Source organism: Orcinus orca, chromosome 9, assembly GCF_937001465.1.
Source record: "Orcinus orca chromosome 9, mOrcOrc1.1, whole genome shotgun sequence".
In the NCBI taxonomy this organism is placed as follows: Eukaryota; Metazoa; Chordata; class Mammalia; order Artiodactyla; family Delphinidae; genus Orcinus; species Orcinus orca.
Window position 1 is genome coordinate 61,463,657 of NC_064567.1, and position 22,627 is coordinate 61,486,283.

The 22,627-nt window shown below is 34.9% G+C and overlaps 1 protein-coding gene across 3 annotated transcripts in view; it reads left to right on the plus strand.

The window, feature by feature from the left end:
* The window catches only part of GLCCI1 (glucocorticoid induced 1), a 119,923-nt gene that overhangs the window by 58,241 nt on the left and 39,055 nt on the right, over nucleotides 1-22,627 (plus strand). For all 3 annotated transcript variants that reach the window (XM_033420607.2, XM_004265552.3, XM_033420606.2), the window contains exon 3: nucleotides 4,509-4,595. In XM_033420607.2, the coding sequence (XP_033276498.1) occupies nucleotides 4,509-4,595 (87 nt within the window). The remainder of the gene's footprint in view (nucleotides 1-4,508; nucleotides 4,596-22,627) is intronic.

A 22,627-nucleotide genomic window follows, 5' to 3' on the forward strand; every position in this document is an offset into this window, starting at 1 on the left:
AATTGGAAAAGAAGAAGTAAAACTGTCACTGTTTGTAGATGACATGATACTATACACAGAGAATCCTAAAAATGCCACCTGGAAACTGCTAGAGTTAATCAATGAATTTGGTGAAGTTGCAGGATACAAAATTAATGCACAGAAATCTTTTGCATTCCTATACACTAATGATGAAAAATCTGAAAGAGAAATTATTGAAACACTCCCATTTACCACTGCAACAAAAAGAATAAAATACCTAGGAATAAACCTACCTAAAGAAACAAAAGACCTTATGCAGAAAATTATAAGACACTGATGAAAAATTAAAGATGATACCAACAGTTGGAGAGATATACCATGTTCTTGGATTGGAAGAATCAATATTGTGAATATGACTATACTACCCAAAGCAATCTACAGATTCAATGCAATCCCTATCAAATTACCAATGGCATTTTTTACAGAACTAGAACAAATCATCTTAAAATTTGTATGGAGACACAAAAGACCCCAAACAGCCAAAGCAGTCTTGAGGGAAAAAAACGGAGCTGGAGGAATCAGACTTCCTGACTTCAGAGTATACTACAAAGCTACAGTAATCAAGACAATATGGTACTGGCACAAAAATAGAAACATAGATCAATGGAACAAGATAGAAAGCCCAGAGATAAACCCACGCACCTATGGTCAACTAATCTATGACAAAGGAGGCAAAGATATACAATGGAGAAAAGACAGTCTCTTTAATAAGTGGTGCTGGGAAAACTGGACAGCTACATGTAAAAGAATGAAATTAGAACACTCCCTAACACCATACACAAAAAGAAACTCAAAATGGATTAAAGACCTAAATGTAAGGCCAGACACTATAAAACTCTTAGAGGAAAACATAGGAAGAACACTCTTTGACATAAATCACAGCAAGATCTTTTTTGATCCATCTCCTAGAGTAATGGAAATAAAAACAAAAATAAGCAAATGGGACCTAATGAAACTCCAAAGCTTTTGCACAGCAATGGAAACCATAAACAAGACGAAAAGACAACCTTCAGAATGGGAGAAAATATTCACAAATGAATCAATGGACCAAGGATTAATCTCCAAAACATATAAACAGCTCATGCAGCTCAATATTAAAGAAACAAACAACCCAATCCAAAAATGGGCAGAAGACCTATATAGACATTTCTCCAAAGAAGACATACAGATGGCCAAGAAGCACATGAAAAGCTGCTCAACACACTAATTATTAGAGACATACAAATCGAAACTACAATGAGGTATCACTTCACACCAGTTAGAATGGGCATCATCAGAAAATCTACAAACAAGAAGTGCTGGATAGGGTGTGGAGAAAAGGGAACCCTCTTGCACTGTTGGTGGGAATGTAAATTGATACAGCCAGTATGGAGAAAAGTATGGAGGTTCCTTAAAAAACCAAAAATAGAATTACTATATGACCCAGCAATCCCACTACTGGGCGTATACCCAGAGAAAACCATAATTCAAAAAGACACATGCACCCCAATGTTCATTGCAGCATTATTTACAATAGCCAGGTCATGGAAGCAACCTAAATGCCCATCGACAGACAAATGGATAAAGAAGTTGTGGCACATATATACAATGGAATTTTACTCAGCCATAAAAAAGAACGTAATTGAGTCATTTGTAGAGATGTGGATGGATCTAGAGACTGTCATACAGAGTGAAGTCAGAAAGAGAAAAACAAATACCGTATATTAATGCATGTATGTGCGTTATATATATTATTATTATATAATATATATTATATATATAAAATATATCATTAATATAATACATTAATAATATATTATTATCATGAATACATTATTAATTATGATAATATTATTAATTAATAATAGCATGTAATTATAATATTGATATTATTTATATAATTTTAATATTATTAATATATTAATAATATTATTAATTATATATATTATATATATAACAATATTAACGCATGTTTGTAGAAAATTGGTACAGATGAACCGGTTTGCAGGGCAGAAGTTGAGACACAGATGTAGAGAACAAACGTATGGACACCAAGGGGGGAAAACCACAGTGGAGTGGGGATGGTGGTGTGCTGAATTGGGCGATTAGGATTGACATGTATACATTGATGTGTATAAAATTGATGACTAATAAAAATAAATAAAATAAAATTAATGATTAAATGTATAAAACACTGCTCTCAATAGAACTTTATGCAGTGGTGGAAATGTGCTGTATCTGTGCTCTTCTATATGGCAGCCGGTAGCCTCTAGCCACATGTGGTTATTGAGTATTTGAAACGTGCTAATGAGATTAAAGAACCGAAGTTTTTGTTTTATTTTCATTAATTTAAATTTAAATTATTACATGTGCCTAGTAGCTTTTGTTTTGGACAATGCAGTCTTTAGAATATAATAGTATATATGTGCAATTAAAATGAAAATTTTCTTTGGGGAGTATTTTTTGGAAAAGTTGAAACTATGATGAATATGCTTAAACAATTTATATACATGTAATTTTATAGCCACATGACTGAAAGGATTTTTCCAGTGGTTTTGTACTTTAAAAAAAAACTATATATTTTACTAGATAGATTTCAGGAACATAAATATTCTTTTGTAGTTAGTTTTTATGTATTTCTTTTGTATAACCAATACTACATTCTGAAATAATCAAATAGGTTTTCACATTCAATTTTAAAAAAAGAATGACAATAGGAAGAAAGAAGATACTCTGAGATGAGAGACCTCAGATTTAGTTTCATTTGCCATTGGTGTGCTTGGCAGTATTAAGGCATTTGCAGAATTTTTGTGGCTACTGATTTAACTCTAAGTTGGAGATACAGTTTATGTAAATTTCCTTTGAAAAAGTTAGAGCCATACAAAATGAAAATAGTGTTATAAATGTTTTTGTTAATTATGGAACATGCCAGAAATTTTATTCATTTTCTGTGAATATGCTTTTGAGTTTTAAACATTGTGATCCTTAATCATTTGATTTTTGATGAGAGCAATGCCTCTGCTTGGTAGAAAGGTAAAAGTATTAAGGGATATAAATTCTCGAAATAAAAGTTTGACTAAAACAAAGTCATAATTGAATAATCTTAGCATAAATTATTAAAGATATGAGTACTTGGGGGGATTATTTTCAGAGTAGTTTTTCTTATCTGGGACTGAGATTAGGAAAATTTAATAACTAATTATTTGCAAGCAGTTTAATATATTAATACCTCTTATCTTTGCCATTACCAAGTGAATAAAATATTTTACTCAGTATTATGACTAAATAGTTTCACTTTAGTATTTGAACTGTTTAAGCAGTTTATTTGTATTTTTATTCAACTAGCATTCAATTGTTATTGGTTTTATTTTGCAGCATCATTACTTTTAAGAGGTGGTAATTATTTAAAACTTTGTCCACAAGCATTTTGAATTGTATAGAACTGATGGCTTCTTCATAAGTTGTGTATTATGTAAAGTCACAGGTGCAGCCTCAATATGAATGATGAACTTTTCTGTATGTAATAAAAAATAATTTTTGAAGCAATATATATTTATATAGGGTTGGCCAAAAAGTTCGTTAGGGTTTTTTCCCTAAGATGTTACAGAAAAACCCCAGTGAACTTTTGGCTTACCCAATATTTATATATGATAATCATTACCCTATATCTGTCTTAAAATAGTGGTTTTAACTTTCCCTAAGTTGCATTACACTAAGAGTCTTCTCATATATTAAGGATGGTAGTTTAATATTTAAAAATTTTTAATACAAGTACTAAATGATTTTACTATTTGGCATTTAGTGTTTTGTGTTATGTTTGGATGTAGTGTCTGTTATAGGTTAAATCGCTGAAAATGAAGTTTTAGGTAAAAGCAATTCTGTTTTCTGCCATGTAGCTGAGGTTTTCTTTAAGATGCATTGTTTTAAATTATAGTCAGTTTAGCTTAATCTTGTTTATTTTTATAATAACTTTTTCTATTTTTATAGTAACTTTATATTTTTATATAAAGATGCTTGATGTTTTTCAAAAAAGGATACTATTATTAACACACTCTTTCCTGAGTATAGAAAGAATATAGTACATTCAACCCTTTACCTAACTAAATATTGACATGTAGGTCATCTGTAACCCCACTGCTTCTAAGCATGTTCTGTTAATCTTACTTCTCTTTAGTAAACATAACATTTCATAATTAGTTTGCCTATTCTCTTTAAAAACACCAATATACATATTTCACAGTTCTCTTTGAATTTGATAAATTTAATGTTGATGTAAAAAACCAAATGTTTTGAGTAACATTACTCAGAAACATCTTAGATTGATCATATCTAATTCAGAATAATAAACATTTCACAGGGTCATGAAAGTCTTAGCTTTTAAGGCATCCTAGTATTCAGTATAACCCTTTAATTGGTATGTGCTAAGATTTTGAAATATGTTTGATTTGCTGTGAGATTAAGGATAGAGGCAAAATTCTTTATTTTTTATTTTACTTATTTTTTTAAAGACACCTAGCTGTTGGGTAGAAGAAGGCACAGAAAAGAGATCACATCAGCGTTCTGCATCATGGGGAAGTGCTGATCAACTAAAGGAGGTAAGTCACTTCTGTTTTCAGTCTGTGTGCTGCTTTGGTCCTAGCAAATTATCTTAACTATTTCCTGAATATAATGATACTTCCTATATTTGTGATAAACTTAACTCTCTCAGTGTTTTAAGGGTTGCCGTCCACATTTTGGTGAACAATTCTGAGTTTACATTATTTGTGCCCTTCATATTCTTTATAAATATTTCTTATGTACCCACTCAGCTTTTGCCTTTCCAGAATGAAGTCTGATTTTATGTAATTTTGTCTTGTTTATTTGTTATATTTTGTTCCCACTTCAGCTTTCTTATTCTTGAGTTACCGCAACTAGAACTATAGATCACAATTTTTACAAAGGTAGGATAGTGTTTTCTGTTTCTTATAATTTTTTAATGATATCCAGCATATTGTTGCCCTTTGAGACCCGATAGTATAGTGGAATCCATGTCTTTGAGAAACAGTTATTATAACCCATTCCCTTATGAATAACCCAAATTATGATAACTTTATGTATTAATATATTTTTTGATTATTTTCCTGTAGTGTTATGTTTTATCCATCTAAATTCTTATTTATTTGCTTTTATAAAATTACAGAAACTTAGAGTTGGAAGGTCATCTAGTCCATCTCCTATATAAACACTCCTTCTTAGAAAACATTCATCTAGTCTATTACAGTCATTCTCAGTGAGAAAAGCTTATCACTTTGCAAGAAAACCAAACCAGTTCTGTTTGTTGCCCCTTAAGTTGTTAGTTTATTTTGTACTATATTGAACTCAAAATTATACCCCTAAGTTTTGACTCTGCCCTCTGTATCAATATTGAATAAGTCTAATTTAAATATTTGAAAGGTTTGCAATATGTCATTTTCCTCCAGAGTAAACATTGACATTTCTCTCAAATATATTTCATATGCCATAGTATCCATACCTCTTAGTATCATTTGCATATCCTATAGGTTATCAGTATTTCTCATATACTGTGGTGTCTGGACTGAATAGATATAGTAGTCTATTAGCATGATTTTGCCTGTGATTGTATTACATTTTTAGGAACTTCTTTATATTATTGATGTACAGAAATCCTCAACTCCTATCTATGCACACAAACACATATGCGCAAAATCAGTTTTTCCCAACAGCAACAAAAAACAAAGGAAGCTGAGTCTAATATATCTAGTCTAAAATAGGTACATATCTATGCACAGAATATTGAGTAATATTGAATAAAAAGTAAATTTGCTCTTTTATCTTAGAGGTAAATACAATCTCAAAGTTATAGCCAAGATTAGGTATAGTTGACTTTGGACTACAGCAATACATGATATACACTATTAAAAAAGGAATGGCTGACATGACTGAGTGAGAGATTTAATTACTTCCCTCACAAAGCAATCATAAAGCTGGACAAAACTGTCAAAACAAATTCATCACTCTGGAAATCAACCAAATAAATTGAGAAACTTTATTCATGAAAAGTACTGAACTCAGGGTAAGAATCTTAGCTGCAAACAAATAGGACCAATGGCTCTGCTAGTCTGAGATTGTGGTCTAATTTGTGACAAGCAACAGACTCATGGAGTAGCAGGATTTTATAGAGAGTTCTAGGAGGTAAGACAATCTTGGGGGCTTGGTAAGTTCACCACATATCACAGGTTGATTGGAGGCTGTAGACAGGCACAGCAGAATATCAAGTGGGCCCAGTCGCCCACGTATCACTGGTTAGTGGAGCCTAAGAATATCTGGAAAGGAGATCAAACAGGCCTAGTGGTAGTAAAATCTGAGGCCAACTTTTAAAAGGCCCAAACTTTGAATGCACTCCTCATTTCACACACAAATCCTCATTCAAATATACACACATCCTGAGAGTGGAAGCCTTACTGGATTGAGATGTTTGAGTAAAATCTCTGAATAGTTTTTGGCTAAACACTAAGGTGACACTGGAGACCAGCTTAAAAAGGTCTTAAAAAGCCAGTCATAGAAAGAAAAATGAGGGGGGAAAAATGGAGTAGAGATATCAGCAACCACACATGGTGGGGAAAACAGACTTTCAGTCCATCAGCCACCCTCAGAGAAAATCAGAATCTAGAGTTGCTCCAATATATTATCTAAAATGTCCAACATTCAACAGAAAATTTAGAGATATGCAAAGAAACAAGAAAGGATGACCCATAGTTAAGGAAAAAAAACCAGTCAATAGAAACTGTATCTAAGTGTCTCCATATGTTGGATTTAGCAGACTAAAACATCAAAGCAGCTATTATAAGTATGTTCAAAGAACTAAAGAAAACCATGTTTAAAGCATCAAAGGGAAGTAGGACCACAGTGACGCAATGAATAAAGAATTTCCACATAGATGTAATTATTATAAAAAATATACAAACAGAAACTGTAGCATTAAAAAGTATAGTAATTTAAAAAAATTCACTAGATGAGTTTGATAGAATATTTAAGATGGCAGAAGGATCAGTGAATTTGAATATAGGTCAGGAGAATTTATATACTCTGAAAGAACAGAGGGAAAAAGATTGAAGAAAAGTCAAGCCTCAGAGGCCTGTGGGGAAACATTAAGTTCATACATATACACATAATGGGAGACTGAGGGGAGGAGAGGGGAGTTAAAAAATATTTGAAGAGATAATGGCAGAAAACTTTCCAGATCTGATGAAACACAATCTATATAGATTCAAGAAGCTCAACAAACCCCAAGTAGGAAAACACGCAGAGCTGCACATAGACACATCATAGTTAAACTGTTGAAAGCTAAAGGAAAGAGAAAATCTTGAAGCTGGAAGAAGAAAATGACTCATTACACATAGGGGACCAATAATACATTTAACAACTGGTATTTTTCATCAGAAACAGTGGAAACCATAAAGCATGACATATTCAAAGTGCTAAAAGAAAAATATCAACCAAGGATTCTATATTCAGAAAACCCAGCCTTTTAAAATAAAGGTGAAATAAAGTATTCCTGGATAAACAAAGATTGAGAGACTTTCCTGCTACTAGACTGTCTTACAAGAAATACTGAAGGCATTGACTCCAGTTTAATTCAAATCAATAGGAAGAATTGAAGAGTGTTGGCAAATATGTGGGTAAATATAAAACAGTCTATAGATAGATTTTTCTCATTTTTCTAAGATTATATAAAACAATAATTATAACACTGTTGTTGGGTTTATAACATATACATTTAATATATATGACAATAATAACACAGAAGAAAACAAGGGAAAAGACATATTTTGGAATATAGTTTCTCTTTTACTGGAATTAAATATTATTTTGAAGTAGATTATAATAAATTAGAATTCATGTTATAATCCCTACAGCAGTTGCTAACAAAATAACTCTATAAGAATAGAAAATAAAAAGTATCAGAAATGGATTAAAAAGATACAATAAAAAATATTTCTCACAAAAGAAAGCAGTGTAGGAGGAAGACAGAAATAAAAAAGATGTGACAAATAGAAAAATAGCAAAATGGCAGGAATAAATCTATTTAATTACATTAAATGTGAATGGAGTGAACATTATATTCAAAAGGCAGAGATTGTCAAACTGGATAAAAAAGCAACACTCAGCTATACGTTGTCTGTAAGAAACACATGTTAGATTCCAAGACACAAATAGGTTGAAAGTAAAAAGATGGGGAAAGATACACAATGAAGACAGTAATAAGGAAACATCAAGACAAAACAGACTTTAAGACAAGAAGTATTACTGAAGACAAATAGAGACATTTCATAATGATTAAAGGTCAGTACATTCAGGAAGATATAGCAGTCAAAAATTGTATGTACATCTAACAACAGTCTCAAAATGCATGAAGCAAAACTGTGGAAGGAGAAATTCAGTTTCTCTAATTGGGGATTTCAATACCTTACTCTCAATACTTTAAAGAACTACTAAGTAGGTAGAAATCAGCAAGGAGATAGAGGAGTTCAACAGTATCATCAGTCCGTTTGACCTAACTGACATACATAGAAAACTCTACCCATTGACTGCAGAATACATATTCTTTTCAAACACGTGTGAAACATTTTCTGGGTAAGACTATATACTGGGCCATAAAACAACTCTCAGTAGGTTACACAGGACTGAAGTCATATAACAGAAAGAAATCTTTAACAAACCCAAATATTTGTCAATTAAAGAACACTTACCTAGTACCACAGGGAAATTTTAAATATTTAAATAAATGAAAGCAAAAAGACAACTTAGAATTTATGTGTACAGGTAAAGCAATGCTTCAAGGAAAACTTATACCTTAAGTGCATATATAAGAAAAAGAGAAAATTCTCAAATCATTACTTTAAGCTTCCATCTTAAGAAACCAGACAAAGAAGAGCAAAGCAGAGCAAAAGCAAGCAGAGGAAGGAAATCATAAAGAATATAGCAAAAACCAATGAAACAGAAAAATACTGGAAAAAAGCCAATAAAACTAAAAGTTGGTTCTTTGAAAAGATCAACAAGGTGGACAAACCTTTAGCTAGACTGACCAAGGAAAAAAAACACACAAATTACTAAAATCAGCAGTGAAAGGGGTGACATTACTACCAACCTTACATAACTTAAAAGTATTATAATGGAATATTATAATCAAATTTATGTCATCAATTTAGAAAATAAGCCAAGATGGATAAAATTCCAGCAAGACACAAATTACTAGAAATAAATTACCAAGACTGATTTAAGAACAAATAGAAAATATGAGCAGACTTGTAACAAGTAAATAAATTGAATGAGGAATTTAAAATCTTCCCACAAAGAAAATCCCAGGATTGGATTTGGTGAATTCTATCAAATATTCAGAGAAGAAACAATGTTAATCATTCACAAACTCTTTCAGAAAATAAAAGAGAAGGGAGCACTTACCAATTCATTTTATAAGTCCAGAGTTATCTGATTTCAAAGGCAGGCAAAGACATTAACATTTCAGATCAATATCTCTCTTGAACGTAGATGCAAAAATCCTTAACAAAATATTAGCAAACCAAATTCAGCAACTTATATAAAGGATTATACACCAAAAGCAAATGCGACTTGTTCCAGAAATGCAAAGTTCTTTTAAGATCCAAAATTCAATTAATGTAATAAACACTACTATATTAATAAAATAAAGAAACAAAACTGCATAATTATCTCAGTAGAGTCACAGAAAGCTTTTGCCAAAGTGCAGCATCCATTCATGATAAAAATCTCTAAACAAACCAGGAATAAAAAAGAATTTTCTCTGCCTGTTAAAGAGCATTTATGAAAAACGTACAGAGAATATCATATTCAATGGTGAAAGCAAGAATGCTTTCCTCTAAGATAAGAAATAAGATAGTGATGTCCACTGTCACCTTGTCACCACTTCTATTCACTTGCGCAGGAGGTTCTAGTCAGGCAAGAAAAATGAATAAAAGACATTCAGATTGTTAAGGAAGTGGTAAAACTGCCTTCATTCACAGATACATGATCCTATATGTAGAAATTATAGGGAACATATAAATATATTACTAGAACTAATACAAGTTTAACAAGGTTGCAGAAAAAAAGATCAACATACAGAAATCAAGTGTTTGGTTGTTTGGCCTGAGGCGACCCACCACTGGAGCTTACAGGCACTTTGGTGGGGTGAATGGTGGACTCTGGGGGGGGTTCACACCAAGGAGTACTCCCCAGAACTTCTGCTGCCAGTGTCCTTGTCCCTGCGGTGAGCCACAGCCGCCCCCTGCCTCTGCAGCCGACCTTCCAACGCTAGCAGGAGAATCAAATGTGCTGTCACAGTTGTGAAAACTGATTAAAGGTAGAGTCTATGCGACCAGAGGGCAGACAGCAGAAGCAAAAAGAACTACAATCCTGCAGCCTGTGGAACAAAAACCACATTCACAGAAAGATCGACAAAAGGAAAAGGCAGAGTACTATGTACCAGATGAAGGAACAAGATAAAACACCAGAAAACCAACTAAATGCAGTGGAGATAGGCAACCTTCTAGAAAAAGGATTCAGAATGATGATAGCGACGATGATACAGGACCTCGGAAAAACATTGAAGGCAAAGATCAAGAAAATGCAAGAAATGTTTAACAAAGATCTAGAAGAATTAAAGAACAAACAAACAGAGATGAACAATAGAATAACTGAAATGAAAAATACACTAGAAGGAATCAATAGCAGAATAACTCAGGGAGAAGAACAGATAACTGACCTGGAAGACAGAATGGTGAAAATCACTTCCGTGTAACAGAATAAAGAAAAAAAAAATGAAAAGAAATGAAGACAGCCTAAGAGACCTCTGGGACAACATTAAACGCAACAACATTCTCATTATAGGGGCCCCAGAAGGAGAAGAGAGAAAGAGCCTGAGAAAATATTTGAGAGATTATAGTCAAAAACGTCCCTAACAGGGGAAAGGAAATAGCCACCCAGGTTCAGGAAGCACAGAGACTCCCAGGCAAGATAAACCCAAGGAGAAACATGCCGACACACATAGTAATCAAATTGACAAAAATTAAAGACAACCAAAAACTATTAAAAGCAACAAGGGAAAAACAACAAATAACATACAAGGGAACTCCCGTAAGGTTAACAGCTGATTTCTCAGCAGAAACTCTACAAGCCAGAAGGGACTGGCATGATATATTTAAAGTGGTGAAAGGGAAGAATCTACAAACAAGATTACTCTACCCAGCAAGGATCTCATTCAGATTTGATGGAAAAATCAAAAACTTTACAGACAAGCAAAAGGAAAGAGAATTCAGCACCACCAAACCAGCTGTACAACAAATGCTAAAGGAACTTCTCTTAGTGGGAAACACAAGAGAAGAAAAGGACCTACAAAAATAAACCCAAAATAATTAAGAAAAAGGTAACAGAAACATATATATCAATAATTGCCTTAAATGTGAATGGATTAAATGTGCCAACCAAAAGACACAGGCTCGCTGAATGAATACAAAAACAAGACCCATATATATCCCATCTACAAGGGACCCACTTCAGACCTAGGGACACATACAGACTCAAAGTGAGGGGATAGAAAAAGATATTCCATGCAAATGGAAATCAAAGCTGGAATAGCAATACTCATATCAGATAAAATAGACTTTAAAATAAAGAATGTTACAAGAGACAAAGAAGGATACTACATAATGATCAAGGGATCAATCCAAGAAGAAGATAAAACAATTATAAATATATATGCACCCAACATAGGAGCACCTCAATACATAAGGCAACTGCTAACAGCTAGAAAAGAGGAAATCGACAGTAACACAATGGACAGATCATCCAAAATGAAGCTAAATAAGGAAACAGAAGCTTTAAATGACACAATAGACCAGATAGATTTAATTGATATTTATAGGACATTCCATCCAAAAACAGCAGATTACACTTTCCTCTCAAGTGTGCATGGAACATTCTCCAGGATACATCACATCTTGGGTCACAAATCAAGCCTCAGTAAATTTAAGAAAATTGAAATCATTATCAACCATATTTTCTGACCACAACACTCTGAGATCAGAAATGAATTACAGGGAAAAAAACGTAAAAAACACAAACACATGGAGGCTAAACAATACGTTACTAAATAACCAAGAGGTCACTGAAGAAATCAAAGAGGAAATCAAAAAATACCTAGAGACAAATGACAATGAAAACTCGACGATCCAAAACCTATGGGATGCAGCAAAAGCAGTTCTAAGAGGGAAGTTCATAGCTATACAAGCCTACCTAAAGAAACAAGAAAAATCTCTAGTAAATAATCTCACCTCGCACCTAAAGGAACTAGAGAAAGAAGAACAAACAAAACCCAAAGTTAGCAGAAGGAAAGAAATCATAAAGATCAGAGTAGAAATAAACAGAAAAGAATAGCAAAGATCAATAAAACTAAAAGCTGGTTCTTTGAGAAGATAAACAAAATTGATAAACCATTAGCCAGAATCATCACGAAAAAGATGGAGAGGACTCAAATCAATAAAATTAGAAATGAAAAAGAAGTTACAACAGACACTGCAGAAATACAAATACAAAGCATCCTAAGAGACTACTACAAGCAACTCTATGCCAATAAAATGGACAACCTGGAAGAAATGGACAAATTCTTAGAAAGGTATAACCTTCCAAGACTGAACCCGGAAGAAACAAAATATCAACAGGCTAATAACAAGCAATGAGATTGAAACTGTGATTAAAAATCTTCCAACAAACAAAAGTCCAGGACCAGATGGCTTCACAGGTGAATTCTATCAAACATTTAGAGAAGAGCTAACATCCGTCCTTCTCAAACTCTTCCAAAAAATTGCAGAGAAAGGAACACTCCCAAACTCATTCTATGAGGCCACCATCACCCTGATACCAAAACCAGACAAAGATACTACAAGAAAAGAAAATTACACACCAATATCACTGATGAATATAGATGGAAAGATTCTTAACAAAATACTAGCAAACAGAATCCAACAACATATTAAAAGGATCATACACCATGATCAAGTGGGAGTTATCCCAGGGATGCAAGGATTCTTCAATATATGCAAATCAATCAATGTGATACACCACATTAACAAACTGAAGAATAAAAGCCATATGATCATCTCAATAGATGCAGAAAAAGCTTTTGACAAAATTCAACACCCATTTATGATAAAAACTCTCCAGAAAGTGGCCATAGAGGGAACTACCTCAACATAATAAGGGCCATATACAACAAACCCACAGCAAACATCATTCTCAATGATGAAAAACTGAAAGCATTTCCTCTAAGATCAGGAACAAGACAAGGATGTCCACTCTCGACACTATTATTCAACATAGTTTTGGAAGTCCTATCCATGGCAATCAGGGAAGAAAAAGAAATAAAAGGAATACAAATTGGAAAAGAAGAAGTTAAACTGTCACTGTTTGCAGATGACATGACACTATACATAGAGAATCCTGAAGATGCCACCAGAAAACTACTAAAGCTAATCAATGAATTTAGTAAAGTTGCAGGTTACAAAATTAATGCACAGAAATCTCTTGCATTCCTATACACTAACAATGAAAGATCAGAAGGAGAAATTAGGGAAACAGTCCCATTCACTATTGCAGCAAAAAGAATAAAACACCTAGGAATAAACCTGCCTAAGGAGGTAAAAGGCCTGTACTCAGAAAACTATAAGACACTGATAAAAGAAATCAAAGGTGACACAAATGGAGAGATATACCATGTTCTTGGATTGGAAGAATCAATATTGTGAAAATGACTATACTACCCAAAGCAATCTACAGATTCAGTGCATTACCTATCAAATTGCCAATGGCATTTTTTACAGAAGTAGAAGAAAAAATCTTCAAATTTGTATGGAGACACAAAAGATCCCGAATAACCAAAGCAATCTTGAGGGGGAAAAAACGGAACTGGAGGAATCATGCTCCCTGACTTCAAACTATACTGCAATGCTACAGTAATCAGGATACTATGGTACTGGCACAAAAACAGAAATATAGATCAATGGAATAGGATTAGAAGCCCAGAGATAAACCCATGCACATATGGTTACCTTATCTTTGACAAAGGAGGCAAGAATATACAATGGAGAAAAGACAGGCTCTTCAATAAGTGGTGCTAGGAAAACTGGGCAGCTACGTGTAAAAGAATGAAATTAGAACACCCTCTAACACCATACACAAAAATAAACTCAAGGGCTTCCCTGGTGGTGCAGCGGTTAAGCATCTGCCTGCCAATGCAGGGGACACGGGTTCAAGCCCTGGTCCAGGAAGATCCCACATGCCATGGAGCAGCTAAGCCAGTGTGCCACAACTACTGAGCCTGCGCTTTAGAGCCCGCGAGCCACAACTACTGAAGGCCGCGTGCCTAGAGCCTATGCTCTGCAACAAGAGAAGCCACCGCAATGAGAAGCAGGTGCACTACAATGAAGAGTAGCCCCACTCCCTGCAACTAGAGAAAGCCCGCACACAGCAGCGAAGGCCCAATGCAGCCAAAAATAAATAAATAAAATAAATTAATAAACTAAAAAAACCCGCAAAACTCAAAATGGATTAAAGACCTAAATGTAAGACCAGACACTATATAAAACTCTTGGAGGAAGAACACTCTTTGACATAAATCACAGCAGGATCTTTTTTGACCCACCTCATAGAGTAATGGAAATAAAAACAGAAATAAACAAATGGGACCTAATGAAACTTAAAGCTTTTGCACAGCAAAGGAAACTATAAACAAGATGAAAAGACAACCCTCACAATGGGAGAAAATACTTGCAAAGGAATCACCGGACAAAGGATTAATCTCCACAATATATAAACAGCTCATGCAGCTCAATATTAATAAACAGCGCAATTAAAAAATAGGTAGAAGACCTAAATAGACATTTCTCCAAAGAAGACATACAGATGGCCAAGAAGCACATGAAAAGCTGCTCAACATCACTAATTATTAGAGAAATGCAAATCAAAACTACAATGAAGGTATCACCTCACACTGTTTAGAATGGACATCATCAAGAAATCTACAAACAATAAGTGCTGGAGAGGGTGTGGAGAAAGGGAACCCTCTTGCACTGTTCTTTTTTTTTTTTTTCAAACACAGACTTCTTAAAATTTATATTTTTTACAGCAGGTTCTTATTAGTTGTCCATTTTATACATATTAGTGTATATATGTCAATCTCAATTGCCCAATTCATCACACCACCACCACCACTGCCCCCCGCCACTTTCCCCCCTTGGTGTCCATACGTTTTTTTGTTCTTTCTCTGATTGCTTTAGGTGTAAGGTTAGGTTGTTTATTTGAGATTTTTCTTGATTCTTGAGGTGGGATTGTATTTTTGATTTCCTCTTTGATTTCTTCAGTGATCTCTTGGTTATTTAGTAATGTATTGTTTAGCCTCCATGTGTTCGTGTTTTTTACATTTTTTCCCCCTGTAATTCATTTCTAATCTCATAGCGTTGTGGTCAGAAAAGATGCTGGATATGATTTCAATTTTCTTAGATTTACTGTGGCTTGCACTGTGACCCAAGATGTGATCTATGCTGGAGAATTTTCCACGTGCACTTGAGAAGAAAGTGTAATCTGCTGTTTTCGGATGGAATGTCCTATAAGTATGAATTACATCTATCTGGTCTGTTGTGTCATTTAAAGCTTGTGTTTCCTTGTTAATTTTCTGTCTGGATGATCTGTCCACTGGTGTAAGTGAGGTGTCAAAGTCTCCCACTATTATTGTGTTACTGTCGATTTCCTCTTTTATAGCTGTTAGCCTTTGCCTTATGTATTGAGGTGCTCCTATGTTGGTTGCATATATATTTATAATTATTATATCTTCTTCTTGGATTGATCCCTTGATCATTATGTAGTGTCCTTCCTTGCCTCTTGTTACATTTTTTCTTTTAAAGTCTATTTTATCTGATATGAGTATTGCTACTCCAGGTTTCTTTTGATTTCCATTTGCATGGAATATCTTTTTCCATCCCCTCACTTTCAGTCTGTATGTGTCCCTAGGTCTGAAGTGGGTCTATTGTAGATCGCATATATATGGGTCTTGTTTTTGTGTCCATTCAGTGAGCCTGTGTCTTTTGGTTGGAGCATTTAATCCATTCACGTTTAAGGTAATTATCGATATGTATGTTCCTATTACCATTTTCTTAATTGTTATGGGTTTGTTTTTGTAGGTCCTTTTCTTCTGTTATGTTTCTCACTTAGAGAAGTTCCTATAGCCTTTGTTGTAGAGCTGGTTTGGTGGTGCTGAATTCTCTTAGCTTCTGCTTGTCTGTGAAGCTTTTGATTTCTCCATGGAATTTGAATGAGATCCTTGCTGGGTAGAATAATCTTGGTTGTAGGTTCTTTCTTTTCATCACTTTAAATATATCATGCCACTCCATTATGGCTTGTAGAGTTTCTGCTGAGAAATCAGTGGTTAATGTTATGGGAGCTCCCTTGTATGTTATTTCTCATTTTTCCCTTGTTGCTTTCAGTAATTTTTCTTTGTCTTTAATTGTTATCAATTTGATTACTATGTGTCTTGGTGTGTTTCTCCTTGGGTTTATCCTGCCTGGGACTCTCTGCGCTTTCTGGACTTGGGTGGCTATTTCCTTTCCCATGTTAGGAAAGTTTTCGACTATAATCTCTTCAGATATTTTCTCTGGTCCTTCCTCTCTCTCTTTGCCTTCTGGGACCCCTATAATGCAAATGTTGTTGTGTTTAATGTTGTCCCAGAGGTCTCTTAGGCTGTCTTCATTTCATTCTTTTTTCTTTATTCTGTTCTGCAGCAGTGAATTCCACCATTCTGTCTTCCAGGTCACTTATCCGTCCTGCTGCCTCAGTTTTTCTGCTCTTGATTCCTTCTAGTGTATTTTCATTTCAGTTATTGTATTGTTCAGCTCTTTTGTTTTTTCTTTAATTCTTGTAGGTGTTTGTTGTTTAATTCTTCTACGTCTGTGTTAAACATGTCTTGCATCGTCTTGATCTTTGCCTCCATTCTTTTTCCAAGGTCCTGGATCACCTTCACTATCATTATTCTGAATTCTTTTTCTGGAAGGTTGCCTATCTCCACTTTATTTAGTTGTTTTTCTGGGGTATTTTCTTGTTCCTTTATCTGGTACATAGCTCTCTGCCTTTTCATCTTGTCTTTCTGTGAATGTGGCTTTTGTTCCACAGGCTGCGGACTGTAGTTCTTCTTGCTTCTGCTGTCTGCCCTCTGGTGGATGAGGCTATCTACGAGGCTTGTGCAAGTTTCCTGATGGGAAGGTTGGATACAGCTCGGTGTTGCTCTGGTGGGCAGAGCTCAGTAAAACTTTAATCCACTTGTCTGATGATTGGTGGGGCTGGGTTCCTTACCTGTTGGTTGTTTGGCCTGAGGCGACCCAACAGTGGAGCCTACCTGGCTCTTTGGTTGGGCTAATGGTGGACTCTGGGAGGGCTCACGCCAAGGAATACTTCCCAGAACTTCTGCTGTCAGTGTCCGTGTCCCCACAGTGAGCTACAGCCACCCCCCGCCTCTGCAGGAGACCCTCCAACACTAGCAGGTAGGTCTGATTCAGTCTCCTGTGGGATCACTGCTCCTTCCCCTGGGTCCCGACGCGCACACTACTTTGTGTGTGCCCTCCAAGAGTGGAGTCTCTGTTTCCCCCAGTCCTGTTGAAGTCCTGCTGTCAAATCCCGCTAGCCTTCAAAGTGTGATTCTCTAGGAATTCCTCCTCCTTTGCCAGACCCCCAGGTTGGGAAGCCTGAAATGAGGCTCAGAACCTTCACTCCAGTGGGTGGACTTCTGTGGTATAAGTGTTTTCCAGTTTGTGAGTCAGCCACCCAGCAGTTATGGGAATTGATTTTATTGTGACCCCTCCTACCATCTCATTGTGGTTTCTTGTTTGTATTTGGATGTGGGGTATCTTTTTTGCTGAGTTCCAGTGTCTTCCTGTCAATGATTGTTCAGCAGTTACTTGCGATTCCGGTGCTCTCACAAGAGGGAGTGAGCGCACGTCCTTCTACTCCACTATCTTCTCCTCTTGCACTGTTGGTGGGAATGTAAATTGATACAGCCAGTATGGAGAACAGTATGGAGGTTCCTTAAAAAACTAAAAATAGAATTACTATATGACCCAGCAATCCCACTCCTGGGCATATACCCAGAGAAAACCATAATTCAAAAAGACACATGCACCCCAATGTTCATTGCAGCACTGTTTACAATAGCTAGGTCATGGAAGGAACCTAAATGCCCATCGACAGATGAATTGATAAAGCAGAGGTGGTACATATATACAATGGAATATTACTCAGCCATAAAAAGGAACGAAATTGGGTCATTTGTAGAGATGGGGATGGACCGAGAGACTGTCACACAGAGTGAAGTAAGTCAGAAGAACCAATATTGTATATTAATACATATATGTGGAATCTATAAATATGGTACAGATGAACCGGTGTGCAAGGCCCAAATAGAGACACAAATGTAGAGAACAAACATATGGACACCAAAGGGGGTAAGCGGGGAAGGCCTGGTGGTGGGATGAATTGGGAGATTGGGATTGATATATATACACTAATATGTGTAAAATAGATAATAAAAAAAGAAAGGAATCAAGCGCTTGTCTAGATATTAGATATGAACAATCCCCTAAATCAGAAAACAATTACAGTTGCATCAAAAATATTATAATATTTAGGAATAAATTAAGCAACAGCAGTTCAAGATTTATACACTGAAAACAAAACACTGCTGGACAAAATTTTAAAAGATTTAAATAAATGGATAGACAGTTTGTTCATGGATTGGAAGACTCAGTATTATTATTAAAATGGTAATTCTCCCCAAATTGATTCAGTATAATCCCTGTTTTCTTCCCAGCATTTTTGTTTTTGGTAAAAATTGACAAGCTAATACTAAAATTTATGTGGAAATGTAAAGGGCCTAGATTGGCCGAAAGTAATTTTGAAAAGAAGGAAAACTTTGGAGGACTTGCGTGGTACAATTTCAATACTTTCTTATAAATCTATATTAATAAATTTGGCAAAATATTAGCATAAAGAAGAAATATAGATAAATGATTCAAAATTGTGAATCAATCAATAAACCCTTATATTTTATGGTCAGTTAATGTTCGACAAAGCTGCCAACGCAATTCAGTTGAAAAGGACAGCGTTTCTGGTAACTGGTACTGGAATAATTATATATTCATATATAGGAAAAATAGTTAGGTCCTTGACGCTCACTGTAGAGATAAATGAACTCAAAATGAATCACAGTCCTAAATATAAGCTCTAAAATTTTAGATCTTCTAGAAGACCTTGAATTAGGCAAAGCAGTTTTAGATACAACACCAGGAGTAAGGCCATAAAAGAAAAAAAACTGAACTTCATTTAAATGAACGTTTACACTACATGACTAAAGGAATGATAAGACAAGCCCCAGACAGAAATATTAGCAAATCATATCTGATATAGGACTTATATCTGGAATGTATAAAGAACTCTTAAAAATCAGTAAGAAGACAATGCACTTAAAAGGGGAAGACTTTGATAGAAGTATTTCATCAAAGATGTATGGATGGAAAATGACCACATGAAAAGGTGTTCAACCTCATTAGGCAAATGCAGATTTAAACCATGAGATACAACTACACACCTACTACAATGACTGTAATTTAAATGACAGAAAATGCTGAGTGTTAGCAAGAATGAAGAGCATCTGGAACCCTCAGACATTGTTGGGAATGTAAAATGATACAGCCAACTTTGGAAAACAGTTTAACAGTTTCTTTAAATTTAATCAGAAACTTTGCATATAACCTAGAAATTCTATTCCTAGGACTCTGTATAAGAAAAATGAAAACACATGTTTACATTGAAACATTTACACAAACATTTATAGCAGAATTATTCATAATAGCTAAAAACTAAAAAATATTGAAATATCCACTGTTTGGTAAATGGATAAACAAAATGTCATGTGTTCATGCAATAGCATACTGTTCAGCAGTGAAAAGGAACACTGTACTGAATACTGATACATGCTACAATGGGAATGAACTTCAAAAACATTTTACTAAGTCAAGGGTCAGCAAATTTTTTTCTCTAAAAAGCCAGATAGTAAATACTTTATGGTTTGTGGGCCACAGAGCCTCTGTTGCAACTACTCAACTCCACTATTGTAGTGTGAAAGCAACCATAGACAATATGGAGTGGACATGGTTATGTTCCAATAAATTTTATTTACAAAAACATGTGGCCTGCTAGATTTGGCTTGCAGACTGTAGCTTGCCAATTCCTGCTAAGTGAAAGAAGCCAGATGAATAAGATTACATATTGTATGGTTTCATTTATATTGAAATGCCAGAAAAGGCAAATCTATAGAGGGAAAAAAAGCCCATTAGTGGTTGCATGTGGCTGGAATGGGGTGGGGGTAGGGGTGATTGGCTACAAATAGACTCAAAGCAAATTTTGGGGGTGATGAAAAAATCCTAAAACTGAATTTTGATTATTTTGTACAACACTACAAAGTGATTACAACTTATTGAATTTTACCCTTACAATGGATGAAGTTAAGGGAATGTAAATTACATTTCAATAAAGATGAAAAAAAAGGAATAAACATAAAAGACTAGTAGGTTTTCCATGTTATGTCCATGGTAGATATTAAATTTTAAATGATATATAACTGAGGCTGGAAAAATGAGTACATGGGTAAAGACTAAAAGTAAAAATAAGAATAGTTATAAAAGATGACAGAATTGGAATCTGAGGAAATTATGAAAGCCAAAACTATTATTGAAATAGTAATTTCTTTTCAGTTATATGCTACTAAAGTTCAGTGTTTTTTTTTAACAAACAACTTTTGACCTGCTTCCTTGTCTCGGCATCAAATTCAGCTGTATCACATCCATTCTTCCTGAGTCACATACATGCTGTCCCCCTCAGAGAGTTTGCATCTGGATTTCTGATTTAAATGTCAGTGAGAGCACCTGAATAGTCTGCTTCCACTTTGTTCCAAGCTTTTAAGACTACAGTGTGAAAATTTTTCAAAGAAATACATAAGTAAATATATTTTAGCTACATTTAAGACAAGGAAAACCCCTGCAGACCATGAATAGAAGGGAAATCCTTAGTGATGAGTGGATGTTGATGTTATCTGACTCACAGAAATCTGGATCGTGTTGGCCAGGTTTCTGTGAGTTAAGCCAAATTTAAGAGACTACACATTTTAAGAGAGTCAAATATATCTTGCAAATGGGAGATTGGAACTGGGCTGTCTGCATAAAGCAGGGAACTGGGACCATGTTTCCAGGCAGTAAAACTAGACCTGTAAAAACTCCACCTGACACTGTTGGTGTTCTTGTGGGGCAGACAAGCCTCTATACAAAAATGGAAATAGTAACCAAATATGTTGTGTGTGGATGTGGTGTCTGGAATAGAGCTCTACCCATGTGGGAGCAAAGCCCCAATCTTCCTGATTTAAGACTTTTGCTCTGAAGCTATGCAACTCTGAAGCACTAGTCTGAGGAACCATGAAACAATATGGCAGTAAAGAGTTCACAAAATATAAAACTCCCACATACAGAGAACTTCCAAGTAAGTATTTTAGGGTATGTCAGGAAATCTATTGCCATAAGAGACAGCAGATACATTAAATAGAGTCATAACTGAGAAAATAAGAATAAGAACACAATCCCAAAAAAGAATTTAGAAATAAGAATGTTTAAGAATTTCAAATGAAACAGTAGCTCACAATGAGAACAGAAGTAAATAACAGGCAGAAAGAGAAAGGATCCTTTATAAGTCTTAAATATAATAAAAGTTGGTGAAATTAAACTCTTTGATGGCTTAAATTGACACAGCAGAAGAGAGAATTAGTGAATCAAAAGTCTCAACTGAGAAAGTCTGGATGAACAAATCATCTAGAATATAGAATAAAAAGATAGAGGTTGACAGAATGGCCAGCATTAAAAAGTCTACAAGCAATAAATGCTGGAGAGGGTGTGGAGAAAAGGGAACCCTCCTGCACTGTTGGTGGGATATTAAATTGGTGCAGCCACTATGGAAAACAGTATGGAGGTTCCTTAAAAACTAAAAATAGAATTACCATATGATCCAGTAATCCCACTCCTGGGCATATATCCAGAGAAAACTAATGCGAAAAGATACACGCACCCCAGTGTTCATGGCAGCACTATTTACGATAGCCAAAACATGGAAGCAACCTAAATGTCCATCGATAGATTAGTGGATAAAGATGTTGTATACATATATACAATGGAATACTACTCAATCATAAAAAAGAATGAAATAATGCCATTTACAGCAACATGGATGGACCTAGGGATATCATACTAAGTGAAGTAAGTCAGACAAAGACAAATATCATATGATATCACTTATATGTGGCATCTAAAATATGATACAGATGAACTTATTTACAAAACAGAAACAGACTCACAGACATAGAAAACAAACTTATGGTTACCAAAGGGGAAAGAGAGCAGGGGAAGATAAACTAGGTGTTTGGGCTTAGCAGTTACAAACTATTATATATAAAGTAGATAAGCAACAAGGACCT